Raw genomic sequence first — 22752 nt, 5'->3', positions numbered from 1 at the left:
CCAGCGGACATGTTTCAAACGACAGGGAGTATGCCGATCCAGCGGCAAGCTTTTTTACAACCATGCCACTATCCATCTTCTATATTTTCTTCATGCTGCCCGATTTAGTTCGTCAGGAGATTTTGTGGTAGGAAATCGGTGGAAATTTGGAGGTAAACAATTTTCTCAAACCTTTTTAACTTCTATGTTGAACCCCTGTTGTTTGTTGCACAATTTTAAACAATTTTGGGAGAAAAATTATACTATTACATAAATGTTACGCAAGTTCAAAACTCTAGAAAAGAGATGCAGAATTACAATTATCTCAAAAAAGTAATTAATAATAAATCCTAGCACAATTTAGAAACATTTAGCATAATTTCAAAGCTTAAGCAGCACTTTTTGTTATCGTGAATCCACTCGACGACAGGGAGGGAGAAGAAAATGGAAATTCTTGAAAAATCTGAAATATCGTTTATGTTATTTTCGTCGGTTAATTTCTTTCATCACTCCGAAAAAGTCAGGAGTCGCCATTGTAATGCACAGCAGTTAATACACGTAGTAAATGACGAGGATGATATTTTAAGAGAAGCGTGTAGACTTGCCGTCTTATGCAAATGCACGGTCGTGCCACAGCCCAATTAGACGCCAATACTGTTCCTACTTGAGATTTGTTTGGCTGCCTGCCTAGCAACCCTTGGTGTAAAGAACGATTTGTTTTAGCTCCCCCTACACCCAAATTCCCCCCCGTTGCCATGGAAACCTTTGGATGAACGCACGGGGGACGAAGGGGCCCCTCGAGTGTCGTCAGGGGGGCGTTTATTGGCTCTCAGCTTCCCTGGCGGCTTCGCGGGGGGGGGGACTGGGGAGGTGAATACGTGATCAGGACGCAGTTGAATGGAGAATTATTTTTAATGGGCTTCTTCTGTTGCGCTTAGCGTCAACGCAAGATAATAGCAGTTTTTGAATGAATGCATGGTTACTTTATCATGTGTGAATTTGATTGGTCGTGTGATATTAATGCATACTTATATTATGCTTATGTAGTAAAGTTCGGGGTGTAAGCAGGGTTGTTTAAGGTCCAGGAATTTTAAAGAATTTCGACTCCGGTTCAGGAGAGAAAGTCAGCTGGCGAAAATGGATTCTGGACCGTAAAGAACCTTTTTATCAGTAAAGTATTTCAATTCGGTCCAGGAACCTTTTTCAGGCTGTAAATTCTGTGCAGGAACCTTTTTTCAGGCTGAATTTAAATTCGGTCCAAGAACCTTCTTTCAGGCTGATTTTAAATTCGGTCCAGGAACCTTTTTTTCAGTCTGAATTTAAATTCGGTCCAGGAACCTTTTTTCAGGCTGAATTTAAATTCGGTCCAGGAACCTTTTTTCAGGCTGAATTTAAATTCGGTGCAGGAACCTTTTTTCAGGCTGAATTTAAATTCGGTGCAGGAACCTTATTTCAGGCTGATTTTAAATTCGGTCCAGGAACGTTTTTTCAGGCTGAATTTAAATTCGGTGCAGGAATCTTTTTTCAGGCTGAATTTAAATTCGGTGCAGGAACCTTTTTCAGGCTGAATTTAAATTCGGTGCAGGAACCTTTTTTCAGACTGAATTTAAATTCGGTGCAGGAACCTTTTTTCAGGCTGAATTTAAATTCGGTGCAGGAATCTTTTTTCAGGCTGAATTTAAATTCGGTGCAGAAACCTTTTTTCAGGCTGAATTTAAATTCGGTGCAGGAACCTTTTTTCAGGCTGAATTTAAATTCGGTGCAGGAACCTTATTTCAGGCTGATTTTAAATTCGGTCCAGGAACGTTTTTTCAGGCTGAATTTAAATTCGGTGCAGGAATCTTTTTTCAGGCTGAATTTAAATTCGGTGCAGGAACCTTTTTCAGGCTGAATTTAAATTCGGTGCAGGAACCTTTTTTCAGGCTGAATTTAAATTCGGTGCAGGAACCTTTTTTCAGGCTGAATTTAAATTCGGTGCAGGAACCTTTTTTCAGGCTGAATTTAAATTCGGTGCAGGAATCTTTTTTCAGGCTGAATTTAAATTCGGTGCAGGAACCTTTTTTCAGGCTGAATTTAAATTCGGTGCAGGAATCTTTTTTCAGGCTGAATTTAAATTCGGTGCAGGAACCTTTTTTCAGGCTGAATTTAAATTCGGTGCAGGAACCTTATTTCAGGCTGATTTTAAATTCGGTCCAGGAACGTTTTTTCAGGCTGAATTTAAATTCGGTGCAGGAATCTTTTTTCAGGCTGAATTTAAATTCGGTGCAGGAACCTTTTTTCAGGCTGAATTTAAATTCGGTGCAGGAACCTTTTTTCAGGCTGAATTTAAATTCGGTGCAGGAACCTTTTTTCAGTCTGAATTTAAATTCGGTCCAGGAAAGTTTTTTAAAATGAAAGAATACCCAACTTGGATCAAATTTAAATTGTGCGAGTAAAAATGCTCCCGTCGTGTTTCGAAACCCAATAAAATCCATTAGAATGTATGGATTTCTTGATCTTTAAGAACCCCATTGTTGTTAATTTCCCAGGAATTGTAAGTAAATTCAAATACAGCCCAGAAGAGAAAATCAGCAAGTGTAAATAGGTTCTTGGCCCTAAAGAACCTTTTCGTATTCAAATTATTTCAATTCGATTCTTTCCGGATAAATTTAAATACCGTCCAGGAACCTTTTTCCGAAACAATTCAAATACTGTCTAGGAACCTTTTGTCAATTAATAAGCAACTTGGACCGAATTTAAATTGTGTGAGATACAATGTTCCGGTCCTGCAGCGAAACCTAATAGAACCCATTAGATCTTTAACAACCCTGGGTGTAAGGGGAGGACCCTTCTATAGACACCCAAATATCAACATCCCTTCCGCTTAGTACACCCTGGATTGCATTTTGAAGGCTAGCGAGGCTCTGGCGTCTGGATCGCAGCCTATATATTCCTCTGTGGTGCTCGTGTTGTGTCGTCCCATCAATTTCATCATCTTCACTGATCCTCATCTTCGCGATTAGCCAAATGTGACAGAAAAATTAAGTGAAATAAACAAACTCAATCAATCAATATTGCGTAGTTCTATTATAGCTGGTTGGAAAGGGGGAAGGAGGGATAGTTAGTTCACCATCATGGTCGTTGAAAGCGGGGGCCGAACCGATCCGTCGGACCCCCTCCCCCTTCCCTGGGAATTGGCGTTATTCATTCCAAGTTGCAAAAACAAAAAAATACAGATCTAATTTTTCTTGATAAAAAAAGGAAGCTCAGTTAGTTTTCGAACATAATAACCGAAGTATAAACTGTGTTGGATCAAAAAAATAGAGTTTAAAATACAAGAACCAGATTGTGCTTTTCTATTCCACCATTTAAGCATTTGTATGACATGATATGTCATACAACATAAAGTTTGTAGCTAAAATTTCCCCTAAGTTTTCTTTTTTTAAAACGACGTGTGTAAAAGTTCATAACACAAAATAATAACTTTATGAACTGTAGGGCCTCCCCGATAGCGGAGTGGTAACGCCGTCGCCTTGTAATCAAGGGGTCCCGGTTTCGATACCCGGTGGAGGCACATTGCACAGTGGTTCGGAACACACTTTAATCTGTAGGTCCAGTCCCAATTATCCTATCTCTGCATAAAGTGGACTTGAATTAAATCAAACATGTATGAACTGTAAAAAAGCAGTTGTGCCAGATGCTCTCTCACTTGGTGGATCAAGGATATGATAACAATAATGGACTAAGTTCGGTTTATAATAATTATGAATGTTGTAATATAAACTAGGGGTGTGCCGGATCCCGAAAAATCGGGATAGGGATCGGGGAAAAAAAATTCCCGTCCCAATCCCGATTTCGGGAAACGACTTCCTGACTTTTCGGGATTCCCAGCAACCGGGAAATACCGAATGGTCATTTTAAAAAGTCGTTAATTCTAGACGATTTCTGCATTGTTAACGTATGGAACTTATCGGAAATTGTTAGTTTTTATTCCAGAAATGCAAAAACAATCACTCAAGATAAAAAAAGACGTAGAATTCGAGATTTCCGGAGCTTCGGGACATTTCGAACAGTTAGGGAAATTGAAATGTCCCGGCCAAGGAAATTCTGTCCCGCACACCCCTAATCATACCATGATCACACCATGATCCTCCCCGTACAAACATACCCGGCGACGCCCATGTTTATAACAAGCGTCAAAATCTACAATTAACAAGTAAAATTCGAAATGCGAATGACACCAAATCCTTCCCAACTCGTCTTTTTAAAACAAAGAGGAGATCTAGCTGTGGCCCATCCTATCAAAATGTAATAATGAACGTTAAAATTAAAACACCATTCCTCAATCGTAAAGCCCCATTCATTACACTAATAACCAGTATTCCGCTCGTCGGGTTAACGCACAAACACAAGGTTAAGGTTTCTGTTAATTCATTCTACCACACCCCTCAATAAACTGCACATGAAACCGACACTTTACGCGGCATTAATTGCAGACTCTGCGTTGCTTTGAACACTGCTCATTGATTTATCGACAACAGAACACAAGCGTAATTGCTTCCAGGTCATAATTTAGTTTGGAGATGGGTAACTAACAAATCTGCTTAGGTTCAACTTCTTCGTGAAAGGGGAAACGAGTTGGCAATTCTTGACAGCTCAACGCAACAAGTGTTCCCACTGTAGCCAGGGCTTCCTGGTGTTATCGATTTGTTCTGCCAGTCGTGAGTGTTTTGTTTCTTTTCTTTCTTCGTATCATTACAGTACTCGCCCCCACTGGCGATTTTTATTGCTTTGGCTTCCAGGTAGGCTGAAACGGCTTGTTTTATAAGCATAATGTTTGATAAACATATTGTAGATACAGAACAAACTGTAAACAACAACAGGAGCATTAAATTGTTGTTGTGTGGTAATGGTGAGAAATGGACGATAAGTTGTGATAACGCTTGCATTTTACGTGGTGAGAATTGGGGACTTGGTTTCGCAATAATTGCAATGCAGTATTTTGAAAACAATGGTCTGTTTTTGCAAGTAGCGCGAATAGTTGTTTGCTCACTTTGTTCCAGATATCCCGGCAGGGAAAGCGTCAAGGGTGGGCCTTCACCCCTCAAAATACCTTCGCCAACAAACTTGAGAAATTATTTTGACTTTACGTTATGTTAATTTACATGTGGAGAGGGTTACACAATGCTGATTTGTGTAATGTACAAAACTAGCTGCAGTATAGACAAATGGCTCAGGTTTGGTGCTAATAGTCTGTGGAAGCTCCAAATTGTGAGCGTTGATTCAACATAGTCGCTGTCTCGAAGCTTGTTGCATTTTTAACGTTAAAACATCTTCTGGAAGCTGACGAATGTGGCGCTGCAATCGTCCGAAGAGTATAAATGAACCGTACATTTTATAAGACCTTTGGAAACTGAAATATGTTTGTAATAACAGATTGTGTTTCGTATTTTATATATTGAGTTCCTTGTAAAATGATTAGTGGCATTTGGTGTTGAATAAATAATGTTAGATGCATATCTTTTGAAATATACGCGACACCTGAGGTTAGATCTGCGTGTGTTTGAATACACAACAGAAGCAACATTATTACATTCCTGTTGATTAATGAGTTTGTACGGTAGAATTCGATTTTAGCAGAAATGTGAAGGAAAATTACAAGGAAAATGCTTTAGTCTGAAGGTGGCCTTAGACAACTTGTCTTTCCTGGACGATAATTGTTTTCCTTTGAAAGGAGATAAAGGCTACCGAGTTCCAGGAATGCACAGTGAAATCATGACCTACATACTGAGGAGGGAAAAAACTGCTCCTCGTAATTTGTCTGTCAGATAAACAAGTTGATATATAACCTCCTTAACGGAAGTTTATTGTTTTACAGCAAAGGTCGCAGACATGGACTAACCAAATGTTTTGCAGTTTCTTCCAAAGCATTGTTGACCCAGTGCAGAAATTCGTATTTGAATTTTTGGTAATTTTGTTATTAAACACCTGTTGAGGCTACTCACGTATATATAACATTACATAACAAACATAATGAAATAAACATCATACCTGGGCTGACGCGAACCCACAATCTCAAGTTAAAGACATCAGACTCTGAACCACTATACTTGGTTACAGTGTTCGGAAAGTATTTTTTAAATGTAATTGAGTGGCAATTACTTAAGTAAGTAACTGGTGTTTCAAAAGTAACTGTAAGTTACTTTCTGTTGATTTTTTTCTTGCAAACAAATTAGAATCAATCAGTGATCATTAATTGCAATAAAATTAATATATGTGAAGACTTATACGTGTTTCTGGTACACAATATGTCTATATACTTATATTATTACAACAAATAAAAAAATATTTAACAAAACCTTCGAGTGCAATTAGAAATGACGAATGTATATGACGATATGTATAGAAACTGTATTATTTAATATATCTTACTTACAGAGCTTGAATTTGGTTTACTTTAGTTTATAGGTTACACATAAATCTACACGTTTCATCATTAAGCAGTTTTTTTTTTAAATGTAATGTTGCTCACGAAACGTTGACAACACTGATGCATTGCTATTCATTCTTATTTTGTTTTTGAGTTACAAGTAGGCGGTATTGGACTTGAAGGAATACAATCTGAATAAAGTAAACTTCGACCCTTGTTAAACATTTTAAAGTTTGTTGTGTAATATTTAAAATATGTAATACTCAAATTAAACCCTGTTAAAACATAAACATGATATTGCTGTTTAATATTACTCTTATTATATTCAAGATTAGCAGAAAAAATGAATTTATTACTTTTCTCTGAATTTTTGACGAAAGTCAAATTCAGTTTTCTTGTAGTTTGTTTTCAGATTAAACTTAGAATACTGTTGATTTGTGTTCCATTTGATACCAACATTATCTTGAAGCAATTAACGTCCAATTATAAGCATACAGAGGTTTAAATTAATTGAAACCTATAACTAAATATTTTTCTGAGGAGCTGTTGAAATCTACATTAAGTTAACTCAAGTTAGTTAAGTTTGTTAAATCACTAAGTCCACCTCCTCTGATAATAATCATCAACCGCACTCTGATTTGGTAGGAGAACATATTTTGCCGACAGTTTCGTTAATTTTATTGTTGTTGTAGTTTTTTGTGCATTTCAATTTACATTTATGTTGTTGATTTATTTTCGTTCACTGATTTTTCTATGTTTACAACTTACATTATTTCAGTTACGATCTCTTGTTATATCGAAATAGTTTTATGTTGATTGGCTTCTATTTTATATCGTGATTTATAATAGCTTCTTCTGATTGGCTCTAAATTTCCAGCTCCGTGCAATGAACAACAGGCTGCCTAATCCGTCATACATCGGGAGAAGGTTGTGGGGCAGAACAATGAACAATGACAGCAGTAACAAAGGTAAAGGATTTTCTCTGATAAACTAACAGACTAACAATGCAATTAGTAACTTATTAACAGCTTTTCGTGAAGAATAGATATGAACTGTTCAAACGGAAACAATCGACACTATCTTTGTGCTGTATTCCCTTAATTTTTTTGGCTATTGATGGTTTCTGTTCGACCACGGAAGACCATGTAACAGTTCTTGGAAGTGTCAATATTTGAGGAACTGCTGCAGCTAGAACTTTCATAATTTTTCATGTAAACGTATGGTTAATATCATTGACGGTGATTGGGTTCCAAATTGAAGGGGGCAAGGACAGTTTACTTCCCCTTGGTAGATAAAGTTTAGCACAGTGCAAGAGCAAAAGTTGCAAAAAGGGAGGGGGTCAACTGCCCCTCTAATCGCCGGCATTGGTTAATATTTAAGCACATGTTGCTTGCGTCTGTTAACAAAATTTCGACGTGCTAGTGTTGTCAGCTAAGGTAATATCCCCCTAAAATAGCATTTTTTCACTTTAGCCATATAATCGCCTGTCCCAAATCCATGAAACGACAGATTGACATGGCATCAGTCATCAGACATCTAAATATGACCCTTCGACACTATATTATACATTTCTCTCACTCAAAAGTGTCATTCTGGGGAAATATTGACGCTGCCTTCCACCAGTTATTAATTTATATAATTTTCTGTAGGAAGTAAAGTAATAATGTTAAGCATTGAAAAATATCGCAATGAATGAGGCTTTATAATGCAGAAAACTTGGTGTAAAATATATTGTACGGTTTTCGTATTACAGGCGATCAAAGTTTGGGTTGTGCCACTTTTGAAACACTCTGTAGAATATTTATTACTACTAGAACTCATCGAGGTTTGTTGGAAGTTATACAATTTTATATAACGTACATAACCATCTGAATGTTTTAATTTCAGGTGAGACTGGGGTGGTAGTTAGTTTTTCACCAGATAAAGTGAGTAAAACTGGTCATAACGCCCTTACCTGCAAATTTCAAAGGGAATTTTCCATGAGACAGTCGCAATTGTCTCCAATTTTATCTTAATCGCAATTGCCCGCTGTCGCAATTGTCGTAGACTCTGGTATTACAATCCAGAAGGGTGTACAGGAGATCAAACAGATAAACTGATTCAACCACGAATGAGAGAGATATCAGGAATCGCTGCCACGGTGTAGTGCTTATAAATAGTTGAAATTTTGGACGAGATCCAGGTTATTCCCTACCTGTTAACTAAACAGCAGGGGAGCAGGGGAGACAAGCATTCCGTGTCTTCTATCCAAAGTCTTCTACGGACGTCCGATCTGTGGACATCGATCTTCATTCGTGGACGGATGTCTTCGCCTGATTGGCTTTCTAAACGGCGCGTTTCGTCCCATTTGGGCTGTCCGCACCCGCTTTCATGGGCGACTAAACGACTCGCTTTCGAACGTTAATCTCCGAGCAGTGTTGCCACTTGAAGGGATTATTGCTGGAAAAATTCCCTTTTCACAGGAAAATTCCCCTTTCCACAGGGAAATTTCCCTTTCGTTGAGAAATTTGGGCCGAATTTCAAGCAAAGAGGGGAAATTGTATGAAAAATATCAACATTTAAGGGAAATTTGAAGAAATCCGACTCAATCATAGTACAGATAAAATTAAGTTTCAGTTTCATATCCAGTTTTTTTGTTACTTATTTCCAAGCCTTTGAATATAAATCTACCTCATTTTTCTTTATGTTCGGTTAATAGTGACGATGAGGATGAAATGATGAATTTATGAAATGGGTGATGAAAGAAACGTTCATGCTTGACCAGGGTTCGAACCTGGAACACATGGCCAGGTAGCGAGGTAATTGGTTAGCATGTAAGGTATATATTTTTCAAATATACGAACTTAGGTCTACGAAAACACCACTACTTCTTCTACTACTACTACTAATACTATAATAATAACAATTATTATAATAATAATAATAATTATTATTATTATTATTATTATTATTATTGCTATTTTGCGTGAACGAAAAAATTGGACGAAACTGGGAAATTTTGTCCTCAGATTGTGGCAACACTGTTTCACGACAAAGATGCGGGCAGGCGCCACAGATGTCCCTAGGAGCTTTCTGAAGCAGAACGCTTCGCATAATTAAAGGAACTCGCGCGTCTTTAATGAACTAGACGTAAAGATTAGAACAAAGTATACAAGCACAATGAATTACGTTTTGGTTTTGCACTACGGACTACGTTCCATTTATCTACAATTGACTTTTCAAGGACAAATCACGAACGTCAGTGGCATATTTAGGAAGGGACTATGGGGCACACTAATCGCTATGGAAGTTCAGGCGGGGGAAACAAAAAAACTACAAACTCTGAATGATGAATACAAAACAGGAGCGCAGCAACGTTGGGCACAAGCCAGTGATGTGCCGTAGACTATAAGTTTACGTCTACATGCGTTGTCTACACGTAATCTACGCGTAGATTACATTGGGTTGTAGTTTACATAGACTACGTAGACAATCTAAAGTGCATTAAAATTAATTTTCAAGGCTTTCATGAAAGGAAAGTGACATTTTCAACTATATTGGTTCCTAACGAAATGAAAAGAACCGTATATACAACAAAATTTCTCTTCTCTTCTATTATCAACTATGGAAGAAGATAAATAGTATGCATATAACAACAACAGATGGCAGTCGTGATACAAGAGCAGTCTTTTCCCCATAAAACACTAGAATATTTCCTATATTAGGTTTCTTTCTAGGTGAGAAATTGTTCGAATTTGGAAGAAAGAGTATGAAAAGTTATCCTTACACATCAGCAACTGATACTGAGTATAATTTTGTTTTAATTCCTCGGCGCCCTTTGCTAATTTATCACCTTTCGTCATGTTGTTTACATAGATTACCTAATCTACGTGTATAAAATAGTCTACGTGTAGAATGTAGACTATCGTTGTTTACGCGTAGACGCACATCACTGGCACAAGCTCCCCGAAAATTCCATTATGTACATTTTAGCCGTAATTGTCACCTGAACAGCATAATTAAACACAAATTCACTCAAAATCAAAGAATGTATCTTAAAATTCATAGAGAAATGGTTTATATAAAAGTGTTAACTAACAGAATATGATTTTTTATTATTTTAAAATCAACCACACTTTGTTGTTGTCTTACATCGTTTAGGACTGAATAATAGTATATAAAATCTAAAATATTATTGTCGACTTTCTAGATTTACGTCATGTTTATAGCCAATTAAAAAATTGGTGATTCTGTGCTGCCATCTATGAACGAAGAGTAACCAGTAGCGTAACTAACACGTTATGCGCACCCCCCCCCCCCCCCGCGCAACTTTTGTTATGCGCCCCTACTCGTTTAGAAAAAAAATATTTCTTTTATATACAAATATGAAAATACATACATGTAATTTGAATCTATGTAAAAACTGGTACGAAAGGTTAAGACAACAACAGACTAAAAAATTATACACGATAATACACTGTTACTACAAAAATTACGATATTGTTAAATGACCATTGCCAGTCCTCTGTAAAGCCCGAACGCTTTCGATGCTTTACAACGCCAGTCCACTCAGTTTCACTCTTGTCATTGTGTTTCTCAAGTAATTTTTGATCAATTTAGCTTGGAAAACTACTTCTCAGCTGATGAAGACGTCACAGGTAGGGTCAAATACAGCATATAAGCAGAGAAGTCAGGAATGCTATTATCCAGAATTTTGTTTTCTATCAAGAGGAATTCTGAAAATTCGTTGATGTTCGACATGTTTCTTCTCTTGATTTCAGTTGACAGTACATTCCGAAAACAAACAATTTCCGATGTGTTCCGTTAGGGCGGTGGAAATTAAAAACGAAAAGGATGAAGATTTCTCTGATTTGATTCATATCCTGAAATCTATTGTTTACTTGGTTTGCTAGAATATCTGAAACACGGTAGAAAATAATTACTTTAAAAACAATCCAATGGATGGAGAAAGCCAACAGCCAACATCTTCTGCCAGTTCGTCGAAGAAGTTTATTTTGGGGGGTGGGAGTTGTAAGTAGGGACGGGGGAGCGGTGAAAGTCAGAATTGCCAGCGCATTTTCTTGCCTGTCGTCTATCCTGAAGGTTTTTCTTCTAATCTGGTAATCTGTTGATAAACATTTTCTGTTTGCAGTTGTAGGGGCATAAAAATATAATATGTTCGGTTGAAAATTTATTTTGACGCCGAAAGGAAAACTTTTGTGAACTATCGGTGTTTCTTAATGTATCATTCTTACTAGGGGTGTGCGGGATACCGAAAAGTCGGGACCGGGATAGGGAAAAAAAATTCCTGTCCCGATCCCGACTTTTCGGGATCCCGAACAGTCGGGAAATACCGAATGGTGATTTTAAAAATTTGCTAATTCTCGACGTTTTCTGCATTGCAAGTGTCTGGAACTTATCGGAAAGTGTTTGTTTTTATTCCAGAAATGCAAAAACAATCACTTAAGTTGAAAATGACGTGTAGAATTCGACATTTTGGGAAATTTCGAACATTTCCCGTCCTGAAAATTTCCGGACTTTGTCGGGAAATGGCGAATTTTATCCCTTCCCGAATGTCGGGATTAAAAAAATTTCCCGTCCCGACGAAAAAAATTCTGTCCCGCACACCATTAATTCTTTCCAAGCACCGCCGGGTTTGCGGGGATGTTATTTACGGCACTGCGTGCAGCCCGCTGTACCGTTCGCTCACAGCACAGGCTGCTCGTCTCTGGGTTATGTAACTGTGAAACGGAAGTTTGTAAACCCCGGCGCAGGAAACGGGGGAATTCCAGATTGCAGAAGGAATTTTGTTTGACTTTGAAATCCTTCCGTTGAAACATTCCAGCACGACGGGCACAAATCGTGTGTTGCAAGGTTCGTCTCAACCTTGAAGGAAGGATCAATAATCATGGTCACAAATATGGCCACGCCCTGACCACCTGCCGAGTGTTAATTAGGCTAAGACACCTTTAATTCCCTTCGCGTGCGTCGGGCTTGATCTCGCGTCCCATTGGCCGACCGTCTGCACGCACGAGCCTCTACTGTTGTTATATCCCACCAGTGGAATTCACTTCTTGTCCCGTATTAGCCAAAGTGGCAAACAATTTGAAATCATTCCCCACATGGCAGTGTTTGGAAGTAACTAGTTTCAAGTAACAGTTACTTCTTCGAGGAATTCTAACTCTAACTACTTACTTTTAAAAGTTAAGTAAGTGTAATTGTCACCACTGGCGTACGCAGAGGTCGCTGATAGGGCGAAATTTTGAGAAAAAACATTTTCAAATGAGATCAGTAAACAACCTTGGGAGAACTGAAGCTGTAAATGAAAACCTCTTGTTAAATGACTCCCAATTCCATGTGTGTCTTTAATCAACTTTTAAAACTAAGTTTTCCGGCCCCGTGGCAGAGTGGTTAGCACTTCGCGCTACGACGCCAGGGGTCCCGAGTTCGAATCCCGGCCAGGGCATGGATGTTTGTGAGTGTCCATTCATCAATTTCATCATGTCATCACCCATCCCCATCTTCGCAAATTAGCCAAAAGTGGCACAAAAGGCGAAGTAAAATAATTAAAAAATGAAATAAAGCTAAGTTTAAAATTCTGATTGTGAAATTTGTTATTGTTTATCCTCTCCCCCACCTAGAATGCAGCTATGTAATATTTTATACATGTATTTAAAATTCCGGCTCCGTCCGGAAAAAACAAACTATGTACGCAAGTGACTGCAACGGAGTTACTTTTTTTGCAACGCTATCAAAAGTTACTTTCAGAGTCACTTTGAAAATTTGTAACGTGGTTTCTTCTCTGGATGCTAAGGTGAAAGAATTTTCGTGAAATCGCGTTAGGCAAGGAATCTAAGATTCGTTGAATGCTAAACTATGCAATTCGTTATTTCTAATTACGCGCGTAGACTTCAGTGTGCTACATTCATATGGAACGAGGTAGACAAAGTCAAATATTTTTACAAAAGTTTTAAGAGTACACCCAACGGCAAAGAAAGCAGTACGCGAATTGTCCATCACCATTTTCATTCGAGCTGTATTACACAATGTGACGATAATGAATTGAAAAAAAGACATCAACATAATTCCATTCCTTGAAACACAGGATGAAGAATAAAGAAGTAATGAAAATGGTGATGTACAATTTGCATACCATTATATTTGCCGTCGACTGTACACGTTCGTATACAGATACAGTAAAATAAAGTGAAGGGTCGAAAGGGAAGCTGATTCCTTTGCAGGCACCAAGGCGCAAGGAGGTGTCATGTTCAAAGGAACCGATTCAAAAATTAAACAGACAGTCTGATACATTCTAAATGATTGTCCGCGATTGTCGTAATGAGAGAGAAGAACGTTAAAATGGAATGAGAAAATAAAGAGAGAAATATACGAGAGAGAGAGAGAGTAGGGAATGGAGAGAGAAAAGGAAATAGGAAATTTATAGAGAGTAGGGAATGTAAATAGATAGAAGAAAGGGAGAAGAAAATGGAAAGACAGAATGAATTCTGTGTGAGAGAGGCAGTAGTGATGTGCCGTAGACTATAAGTTTACGTCTACATGCGTTGTCTACACGTAATCTACGCGTAGATTACATTGGGTTGTAGTTTACATAGACTACGTAGACAATCTAAAGTGCATTAAAATTAATTTTCAACGGTTTCATGAAAGGAAAGTGACATTTTCAACTATATTGGTTCCTAACGAACTGAAAAGAATCCTATTTACAACAAAATTTCTCTTCTCTTCTATCATCAACTATGGAAGAAGATAAATAGTATGAAGAAAACAACAACAGATGGCAGTCGTGAGGCAAGAGTGGTCTTTTTCCCATAAAACACTTGAATATTTCCTATGTTACGTTTCTTCCTAGGTGAGAAATTGTTCGAATTTGGAAGAAAGAGTATGAAAAGTTATCCTTACACATCAGCAACTGATACGTAGTATAATTTTATTTTAATTCCACGGCGCCCTTTATTAAGTTATCACCTTTCGCCATGTTGTTTACATAGATTACGTCATCTACGTGTATAAAATAGTGTACGTGTAGAATGTAGACTATCGTTGTTTACGCGTAGACGCACATCACTGGGCAGGAGAGAAGAAACATGGAAAAGATAGAGGGAAGAAATGGAGGGAGCGAGAAGGAAACGAGGAGAGATAGGAATAGCGAGGGAAAGATGAGGAAATGAAGAAAGGTAGGGGAAGGAAATGGAGACAGAAGAGAATAGGGATAGGGAAAGTGAATAAATGGCCAAAAAGAGACGGAGAAGGAAATGAATAAATATAGGGGAAGTAAAATGAGAAGAAAATAGAAAGACAATGAAATGAAGAAAGAGGAAAGGAGTGAGAGATGAAAAGAGCGTAGGAGAATGTTGCCACGAATACTGATGCAAACCCGACCTGAATATATTTTATCCGCCCCTTCCTCACCCAAACAAATCTCCCTGGTGGCGCCACTGAATATACTTTCCGAGAACAAGAAAGAATTCTGTACGTTGAGGGTGCACCTGTCATGTACGCCCACCTGTGCATTGCATTAGATCTTTCAAGAGGTCATTCTGTCCCATGGTTCCAGGTTTCCCCATTAGCAACATTAATTATCGAAAGAGAAAATGGCGGACACACCCAGGTGACCTTGCGACAGCGCATCTGTAAGGCGAGCGTCTGCCATACTCCCACGATTTGATTTGCTTTATTTTACTTTGCCTTTTGTGCCACTTTTGGTGCGAAGATGGGGATGAATGATGATATGATGAAATTGACGAATGGACACTCACAAATATCCATGCCCAGGCCAGGATTCGAACCCGGGACCCCTGGCGTCGTAGCGCGATGTGCTAACCACTCCGCCACGGGGGCCGGCCATACTCACACGAGACGTGGTGTGTTCGTTTCTTTGGCGGCCATCACGTTGTATTCTTACTGGTTTCACACTGGTGTTTCCATACTTATTGACCACCCTGTATACATCTATATCATTGCATAGGTAATACAATGATTTATTTATGGAAACAATGTTAACGCTTAATTTTTGCAATCGAAACTGAATGTTTGTTTTTCCAGAGCAGTGAGATGGAATTTAAAAAAAATATATTTGGCAAACGCGGGGCTCTCTTAGAAATTCTTGGAATTGATTAATTTTTAAAGGATAGGGAAGGAATTGAGAGAGAGACACGGGGGAGAGAAAATCGAGGCAGAAAGAAAGGGGAGAAAACGAAATGGGGGAAAAATGCGAGAGAGAGAGAATGAAATGTTTTTGAATTCCCTCAAACATGAACCTTTTTCATTACGCCTAATATCCAAGTGTGTAGCGTACCTTCCCGATGGCGTAGTGGTAACGTCGCCACCTTGAAATCAAGGGGTTTCGTGTTCGATACCCAGTGGAGGCACTAAGTAGTTCGTATCTCACTTAGAAACGCGCTCCGAGGCAGGGGCTTCCGGCTTCGAATCCCGGCTGGGGGATTCTTTTTGAGTGCCCCTTCATAAATTCCATCCCATCATACTCGCTCTCATCTTCGCGATTAGCCAAAAGTGGAAGAAAAGCGAAGTAAAATGAACTAAATCAATCATAAAACCCATTTCAAACTGTAGGTCCAGTCCCGATCAGGTTTAAAACTTTACTAAGTTGTTTGTTTTCATATCTTCGTGGCGGAGTGGTTAGCATAGCACGCTACGACGTCAGGGGTCCAAGTTTCGAATCCTGACCTGAGCATGGTTGTCCCTTGTGAGTGTCCGTTCATCAATATCATCATTATCACTCCAGACCCGTAGCCAGGCAGCCCCCCCTGGAACTGCTGTCAGCCCCCCCCCCCCGGCACCGCCTTCAGCCCCTGGATATTATGCAAAACTATTTTCTGTAATTTGTTTGCAGTGAAGAGTAAAAATGTATACAGCAGATATTATTTTATTCACAAATTTCGTAAAGGATAAATTCACAGAACATGGACAACAGCTAATAGATTTGTTCATCTTATTTATAAGAAGTAGTATAAGTAGCGGCAAGTATTTAGAAGATTATCTTCTCTAGACTCTAGAAGGTTCTTCAAAGGGCAGCTTCTTTATCTGTAGGCTACGTTCGCTGCCCCTGTTGTGACTTCCCGTTTAGACAGAAATCTGTGGCTTTGATGTCATCATGGAAATTCCCTCCGCATCTGCGTCAAAGGTCAACCAACAGCTCCCATGTTTTGGAAACGAAGAGGAGTTTCATTGCTTCCGCCAGGGGTGGAATGTATTGTAGGCAACTGTGCATTTTTCTTGTGTGATATAAATATCTGTATCATCACAAGTAGTATGGTGTGTGTAGTAAGGGATGATTTCAGTAACAGTGAACACTTCAAAAAAACTATGTTTTAAAAGATATAGAAAAAATGTATAGTGGAACCACAAGCAAAGAAACCTGCGCAGACCCGCGACTCCTGTGCACCGTACTCCCGCGAGGAGGGGAGGGGGAGAGTGGACCATGCTTCCTTATGGCCCGAGCTGAACGGAGAAAGGAAAAGCTGGGCGGGGACTTTTCGTCCCAAGGTATTTTTCCTGGTGGTCGATCTATAGTATTTGTATGATATTTCTAAAATTCATATAACTTAATGACCCCCACTCACATAATTTACCTTCATTTAATTCTGTTAAACTTTTAAAAATTGGACTTGGTTTACAAAGCCCCCCCCCCCCGATAACCCGTGAGCCCCCGCCCCTGGAGATCAATTCTAGCTACGGGCCTGTATCACTCACCCTCATCTTCGCGACTAGACAGACGTGGAAGAAACGAAATCAATCTACACGCTGTGAACCTTTTGCGCGGTACTATACAACAACGACACACACTGTATTGCTTGCTTGCACTGCATTGGATTGATTTATTCAAGGGTGTCTCAAAAGGACGGGCAATTTTCAAACAGAGGTTTAGAGAAGAGAATAAATAGTTGTAAGAGATTTATTTAGTCATGGAAATGAATAGTGCATAAAATGCCATTACATACATACATGTCGCTGAAGAGTTGGGTAGGTTTATGTCTTGAAGATTACGTCCAGTAGATGACCAATTTTCTAAGCAACCATTCCTGCAATCGCCAAGGGGCATCCTGCACAGCTCGACCTAACATGATCACAGGAATCTTGGCGATTCTGCAGTTGTAGCAGGTCGAGACGAAAGGACCCTTGAGGAAATAATAGCTTGGCGACTGCAGGAATGGTCATCTACTGGACGTAATCTTCGAGACATAAACCTACCCGTGTGTAATGGCATCTTATGCACTATTCATTCCATGATTAAATATCTTGCAAGCATTTGTTCTCTTCTCTAAACCTCCGTTTCAAAATGTCCCGTCTTTTTTGAGCCACCCGTTATAAATATTAGTGACTTGTTCACGGCAGTCAACTTTTCTGCTGGAATTATTTCGCGGAAACTGCGCAACACCTCTCCCGCCAGAAGTCTCCCCCCATTCATTGTGTCAACACACTGGCGCGTTTTCCCCGTCGCTGACGTAACCATGGCAACCGCGAGGATCCTCCGACCCGACGGGAATTCATCTTCGGAGAGTTTTCCTTCCGACGCGTCTGATTAGGATTCGGGAAACGCCCGCCAAGTAATAGGTGGGGGAGCCTCAAATTGAAATCTTGCCGTCACTGGAAGCCGAAGGGGGGGGGGGGGCGATTCCGTCGGCAACATATGGGGACGTGGCAGCATATCATTGCATGGGAATGCATGGAAAACTTATCATGAAGTAGAACCAATATTTAATTTACTTTAATACTTTGTATAAGTTGCACCAGTGGCGTGTCCAAGGGGGGGTTGGTGGGGGTTATAACCCCCCTTTGGCCCAGTATTCCTAAAAAAGGAACGTCAAAGGTAGGAAAAGATGGCGAAATGCGGGCTGACAACCAGAAAAAGTGTACATAACCCCTCCCTTTCAAAAATCCTGGGCACGCCACTGAGTTGCACCCACGTCAAAGGTGAACTATACCCTGTCCTAACTATCTCTGGAGCAAGGCCGTGTATAGCGGCAGAGAAGGGCAGTGCGAAGCAGTACACGCTGCTACGAATTGGCTGGTAACTGCAGTCCCCCTCCATGCAATCCCGTTCCCTCTCACGTGTCCATTGGTGGAGCCGTCTCGGGTCACTACTTGCGCAGAGACTTGGTTTCGTTCGCTTGCTTTAGAGATAGCCGGGACAGAGTATAGTGGTGCGTAACTTACTGCCAGAGGTACGATTTGTATCTCGTCCAAACTATAGTTTCCCATATGTATAATGAATGCTTGTCCTCGTGTGTAAAGGGTGTCCCAACAAAAGCGACGGATTTAATATGCTTAATACAATACTTTTCTTTTTTTAAAAAAAAGATAATGACAAATATGTTTACATCATTACAACGGGCAAATGCCCCGATTTAAGAATTCCAAGTTTGATTTTCGCAACATGTCTTGTGGTTGGGTTGGTAACACTGTTCTTACAAGTTCCTTTATCAATGATTATTAGTTGAGATGGAACGTTCCACAAAGGAATTACGAGTTTTGATAGAGAAAAATCATTACAAGAATGGCGAGTGTTATGCAGAGATTGTTAGGAAGCTTCGTGCAATCCTTGGACGTGGAAGTGCGCCTAGTGAGAGTACAGTTCGTAAGTTGATCAAGAAATTTCAGGAAACATGTTCGACAGCAGACGTTAAAACACCACGCTCTAGATCTAGCCGGGGGGCATATTCCAGATGTCTTCTTTCATTCATAAATCGGAACGTTTACCCGTTGTAATGATGTAAAAAAATTTGCCAATTTGTAAACATACAGTATTTTCTTAAGCATATTAAATCCGTCCATCGCTATTATTGAGACACCCTATATATATAATGAATTGAAAATGTTGGTGCGTCAACACTGGGTTATTTGCTCGCGACGCATTTTACTGGGCCAATCCAGAAATAAAGTTCGATTAACTATTATTCGAAGAGAACATGTTTTCATATGCTAACATTTAAGCAAAATAAGAAAAAATAAATGGTTTCTCAATTTTCAAAAATTTGTTTTTCTCTTGTGGGAGATCACACAACATAGACACTGTCACAAAAATTTCCTTGTAAATTTTAAAGATTTTTCTTGAAGGAAGCGTGTATAAGTTAATAACAAATTGAAATCACTATGTGAGTAAACTAATTGTATGAAAACTCATGTGATGGATCGAGTAGTAGTCTTCCCAAGGATATAATAATAATAATAATTATTATTATTATTTTTAATATGATAAAATAATATTCATGAGCATGATAATATTTATTATTGCTATTATTTGTATTACTCTTTTCAATCACCCTGTAGGCCCTCGTATGTGAGTTTGTCAACATGAGATAAAGAATTACACCCACAGATATTATATATGTGTAATATATATATATATATATATATATATATATATATATATATATATATATATATATATATATATATATAAATAAATATAATGTGTGTGGTTGTGTGTGTGTGTGTGAAGATAGGTAGAAGGGGCCTTTGGTAATATTTTGCGGGGGGCCCAAGATTTGTAGATTAGAAGGGACCGGAAGGAAGAAAAGAGAGTAAGATATAAATAGAATGATAATGAAAAGGAAGTAATGAATAGGACAAAAATAATAATGAGCCAGGAAAATACGTAATATGTTACACAGAAGGTTATGGGCGCAATCAGCCACTCTTGTGTGGGGAAAATAATTTGTTTCCCCCAGGCGGGCTAAAGTTATGAAAGGCAGGCTTTGACGTCGTCAGTTCGCAGATGGCAGGCTTTGAAAGACGCTCCATTCACGTGGCTGTGAGGGAAGATGCGTTGCCATGGCGACCGTGGCTGCATCTTTGACTCGCTCCGTGTCCCCTGGGCAATTACTGATCGTGGACGGCCAGTTAACTAGGGTGGCGAAAAGAAAAATCCATTACACAAGAAGCTCATATTTTGTCCCACAAAGAAACCACCATGCACGGTCTATAGGTGGGTTTCATGTGACGTCAGGATGCGCACAGCCGCTATGTTTGCGGCAGGTTCCGGTCCTGCAGCGGAACCCAATAGAACCTATAAGATTTATGGTTTCCTGGACGTTTAACAACCCTGGTTTGCGGCCAATTTTATTTGTTGTTTACACGAAAATATCCACCACGTAGCGTTCGTTACATCTGCACGAACTACACGTTTGTTTTACATCAAGAATGGCTGTATTAGCATCTCCCTCCCTCCCTCCCTCCCACCGTCTCGAATTCCGTATGCATACAAGAACTACCCTCAATCATGGCCGCTCGAAGCCACAGTGCAACAGTTTGTGCAACACACCTGCATGAAGTTGGGTGGCGATTTGAACACTCAGGAGACATTTTATGGTAGGAAGTCGCTGAATAAGACGCCAATTTTCCTACGACTTAATGATATGTAAGGTAAAGTTCCCCGTACATATAGTACCGTGCCACGCTACGAAGGCACATTTAGGGGCTGTGGGGGTTGAGCCCCACACATTCTTACTTTTTACAGGAGAAAGTACTTACTGTAGCGTTGTGGAAGTTCGTGAATGTAGTTTTGATCCATTTTATTCGAATACATGTTGTTTTATGCGAAAATCTTTGTCCGACACGCTGTTTCTGCTGCCGCCATTTGCTTTCTGCATTGAGCACAATGTTCCGTGTGTTAGATGCCGTAAACCCCGTAGTCAGTGTTTCAAACTCGCCGTGTATTCACTATATCATGACGTGTCGAGTATTTTTTTTTAACTATGGTTGCCTAACCTAACCTTACGAAAAATGGTTTGTGGGGCTACCGTGAATGGTTTTTGGTGTTAACGTCAATGGTTTGTGGGCTTAACGTGAATGGTTTGTGGGCCTAACGTGAATGGTTTTTGGGGTTAACGTCAATGGTTTGTGAGCTAACGTCAATGGTTTGCGAGGTATTAGCATAATTTCAAATCCGGGCACGAAAGTAGATATTTTCCGGTGAAGAAGGTTGCAACACTGCATAAATCGACAAAAAAAACTCTCACAACGCGCGATGAACCAGTACGCTATCGCCATAATGTGTGTTACAGAATCGAAATAACGAGTAACAATAAGTACTCCTAAATGTAAGAAATAGACATTATTTTCGTTAGAAATTCATTATTTCACCTAAAGAAATGTTCCGCATTCCAGAATAGTACGTTAGCAATGTAAAAAAGTGCGAAATAAATTATTTATAGGTGTCACCCCTATAGTAAAGTAGTACCTGTCACGTGCCAGTTTCACACGACACAATGAAAGTTGCAAGGAGTAATGGTTTCTTGGAAGCGACGATAGATGGCAGCACGCCATATAAAGAAGAGCAGAGCTCATTGTACAAACTAGGTGCGGAGAAGAGGAATTATATATATTATAGAAAATTGAGAAATATATAAAAGAAGAGTTCAAATACTATAAAAGAAGAAAATAGAATGATGTATATAGTAAATTAAAAGAATTAAGAATATGGCCGCAGATGAAACGTTTACGAAAGTCATTAAGCGAGCAAATGAATTCAGAAATGTATCTCAATTTCTTTTTGATTCTCTGACGAGGAGAACATCGTCAGCTTTTGCATTTGTCCGTTCCCCGGTGGCGCTGTGTCAAATTAGACGCCCCGAAGCACTTTTCGGTTGCGCTTTTTATTAGTCGCACTGGGCCATTGGCAGCGCTCGTTATTAGCGATCCTGGTTATTCCCCTTTGGTCGTCAAATAGGAGGTGGCGCTATTGTCAGTTTAGTCGACCCTACTCTTTCTACAAGTATAGCTTGTATTGTTTGACAAAGAAGCGGGGGGAAAGCGAGCACATAAATAAGATTACGCTTTAAAGGAATATAATAAAAGAAGAAGCCGTTTCCATATTAAAAGAAGAAGAAGCTGTTTCCATAATAAAAGAAGAAGAAGCCGTTTCCATAATAAAAGAAGAAGAAACCTTTTAAAAGAAGAAGAAACCGTTTCCATAAGAAAAGAAGAAGCTTTTTCCATATTAAAAGAAGAAGAAGCCTTTTCGAGTATACATATACATATATTTTCTCTGTATTTTGTCAAGTTCTCAGAATATAGATCCGCATTTTACTATATCCTCTTGGCTATAAAACGCTTTCTTATTTGGAATTCTCAAACAAAGAACCTATCCCCCTGAGATTAAGATATCTGTAGCCGTGGTAAATAACATTTAAGTACGTACCCACAAGGGGCGTAGCATACCCAAATATTTTGTTCAATTAGCCTCACGGAATCCTTTCAATTCCAAGTTTATTACAACTAGTACATTAAATTGTTAACAATTAGAAACTACAGTTAACAAGAACTCGAATAAATATGACATTACCATTCAGATTAATAATCAATAAATAACAACCTGGACTTAGTCTGCAGTTTTGTGTTATCCC

General features: G+C 39.1%; 1 protein-coding gene across 2 annotated transcripts in view; it reads left to right on the top strand.

The window, feature by feature from the left end:
- Positions 1 to 22752, top strand: part of Pde11 (Phosphodiesterase 11) — a 492115-nt gene that overhangs the window by 67888 nt on the left and 401475 nt on the right. For both annotated transcript variants that reach the window (XR_014443817.1, XM_083141571.1), the window contains exon 2: positions 7266 to 7356. Coding sequence is in view for 1 of the 2 variants with exons in the window: in XM_083141571.1 (XP_082997697.1) it covers positions 7275 to 7356 (82 nt within the window). In the remaining variant the exon portion in view is untranslated. The remainder of the gene's footprint in view (positions 1 to 7265; positions 7357 to 22752) is intronic.

This window comes from Lepisma saccharinum, chromosome 20 (genome assembly GCF_977018435.1).
Source record: "Lepisma saccharinum chromosome 20, izLepSacc3.1, whole genome shotgun sequence".
Lineage (NCBI taxonomy): Eukaryota > Metazoa > Arthropoda > Insecta > Zygentoma > Lepismatidae > Lepisma > Lepisma saccharinum.
Note: the sequence above shows the minus strand (reverse complement) of the source record. Positions and strands in the feature narration are given on the sequence as shown.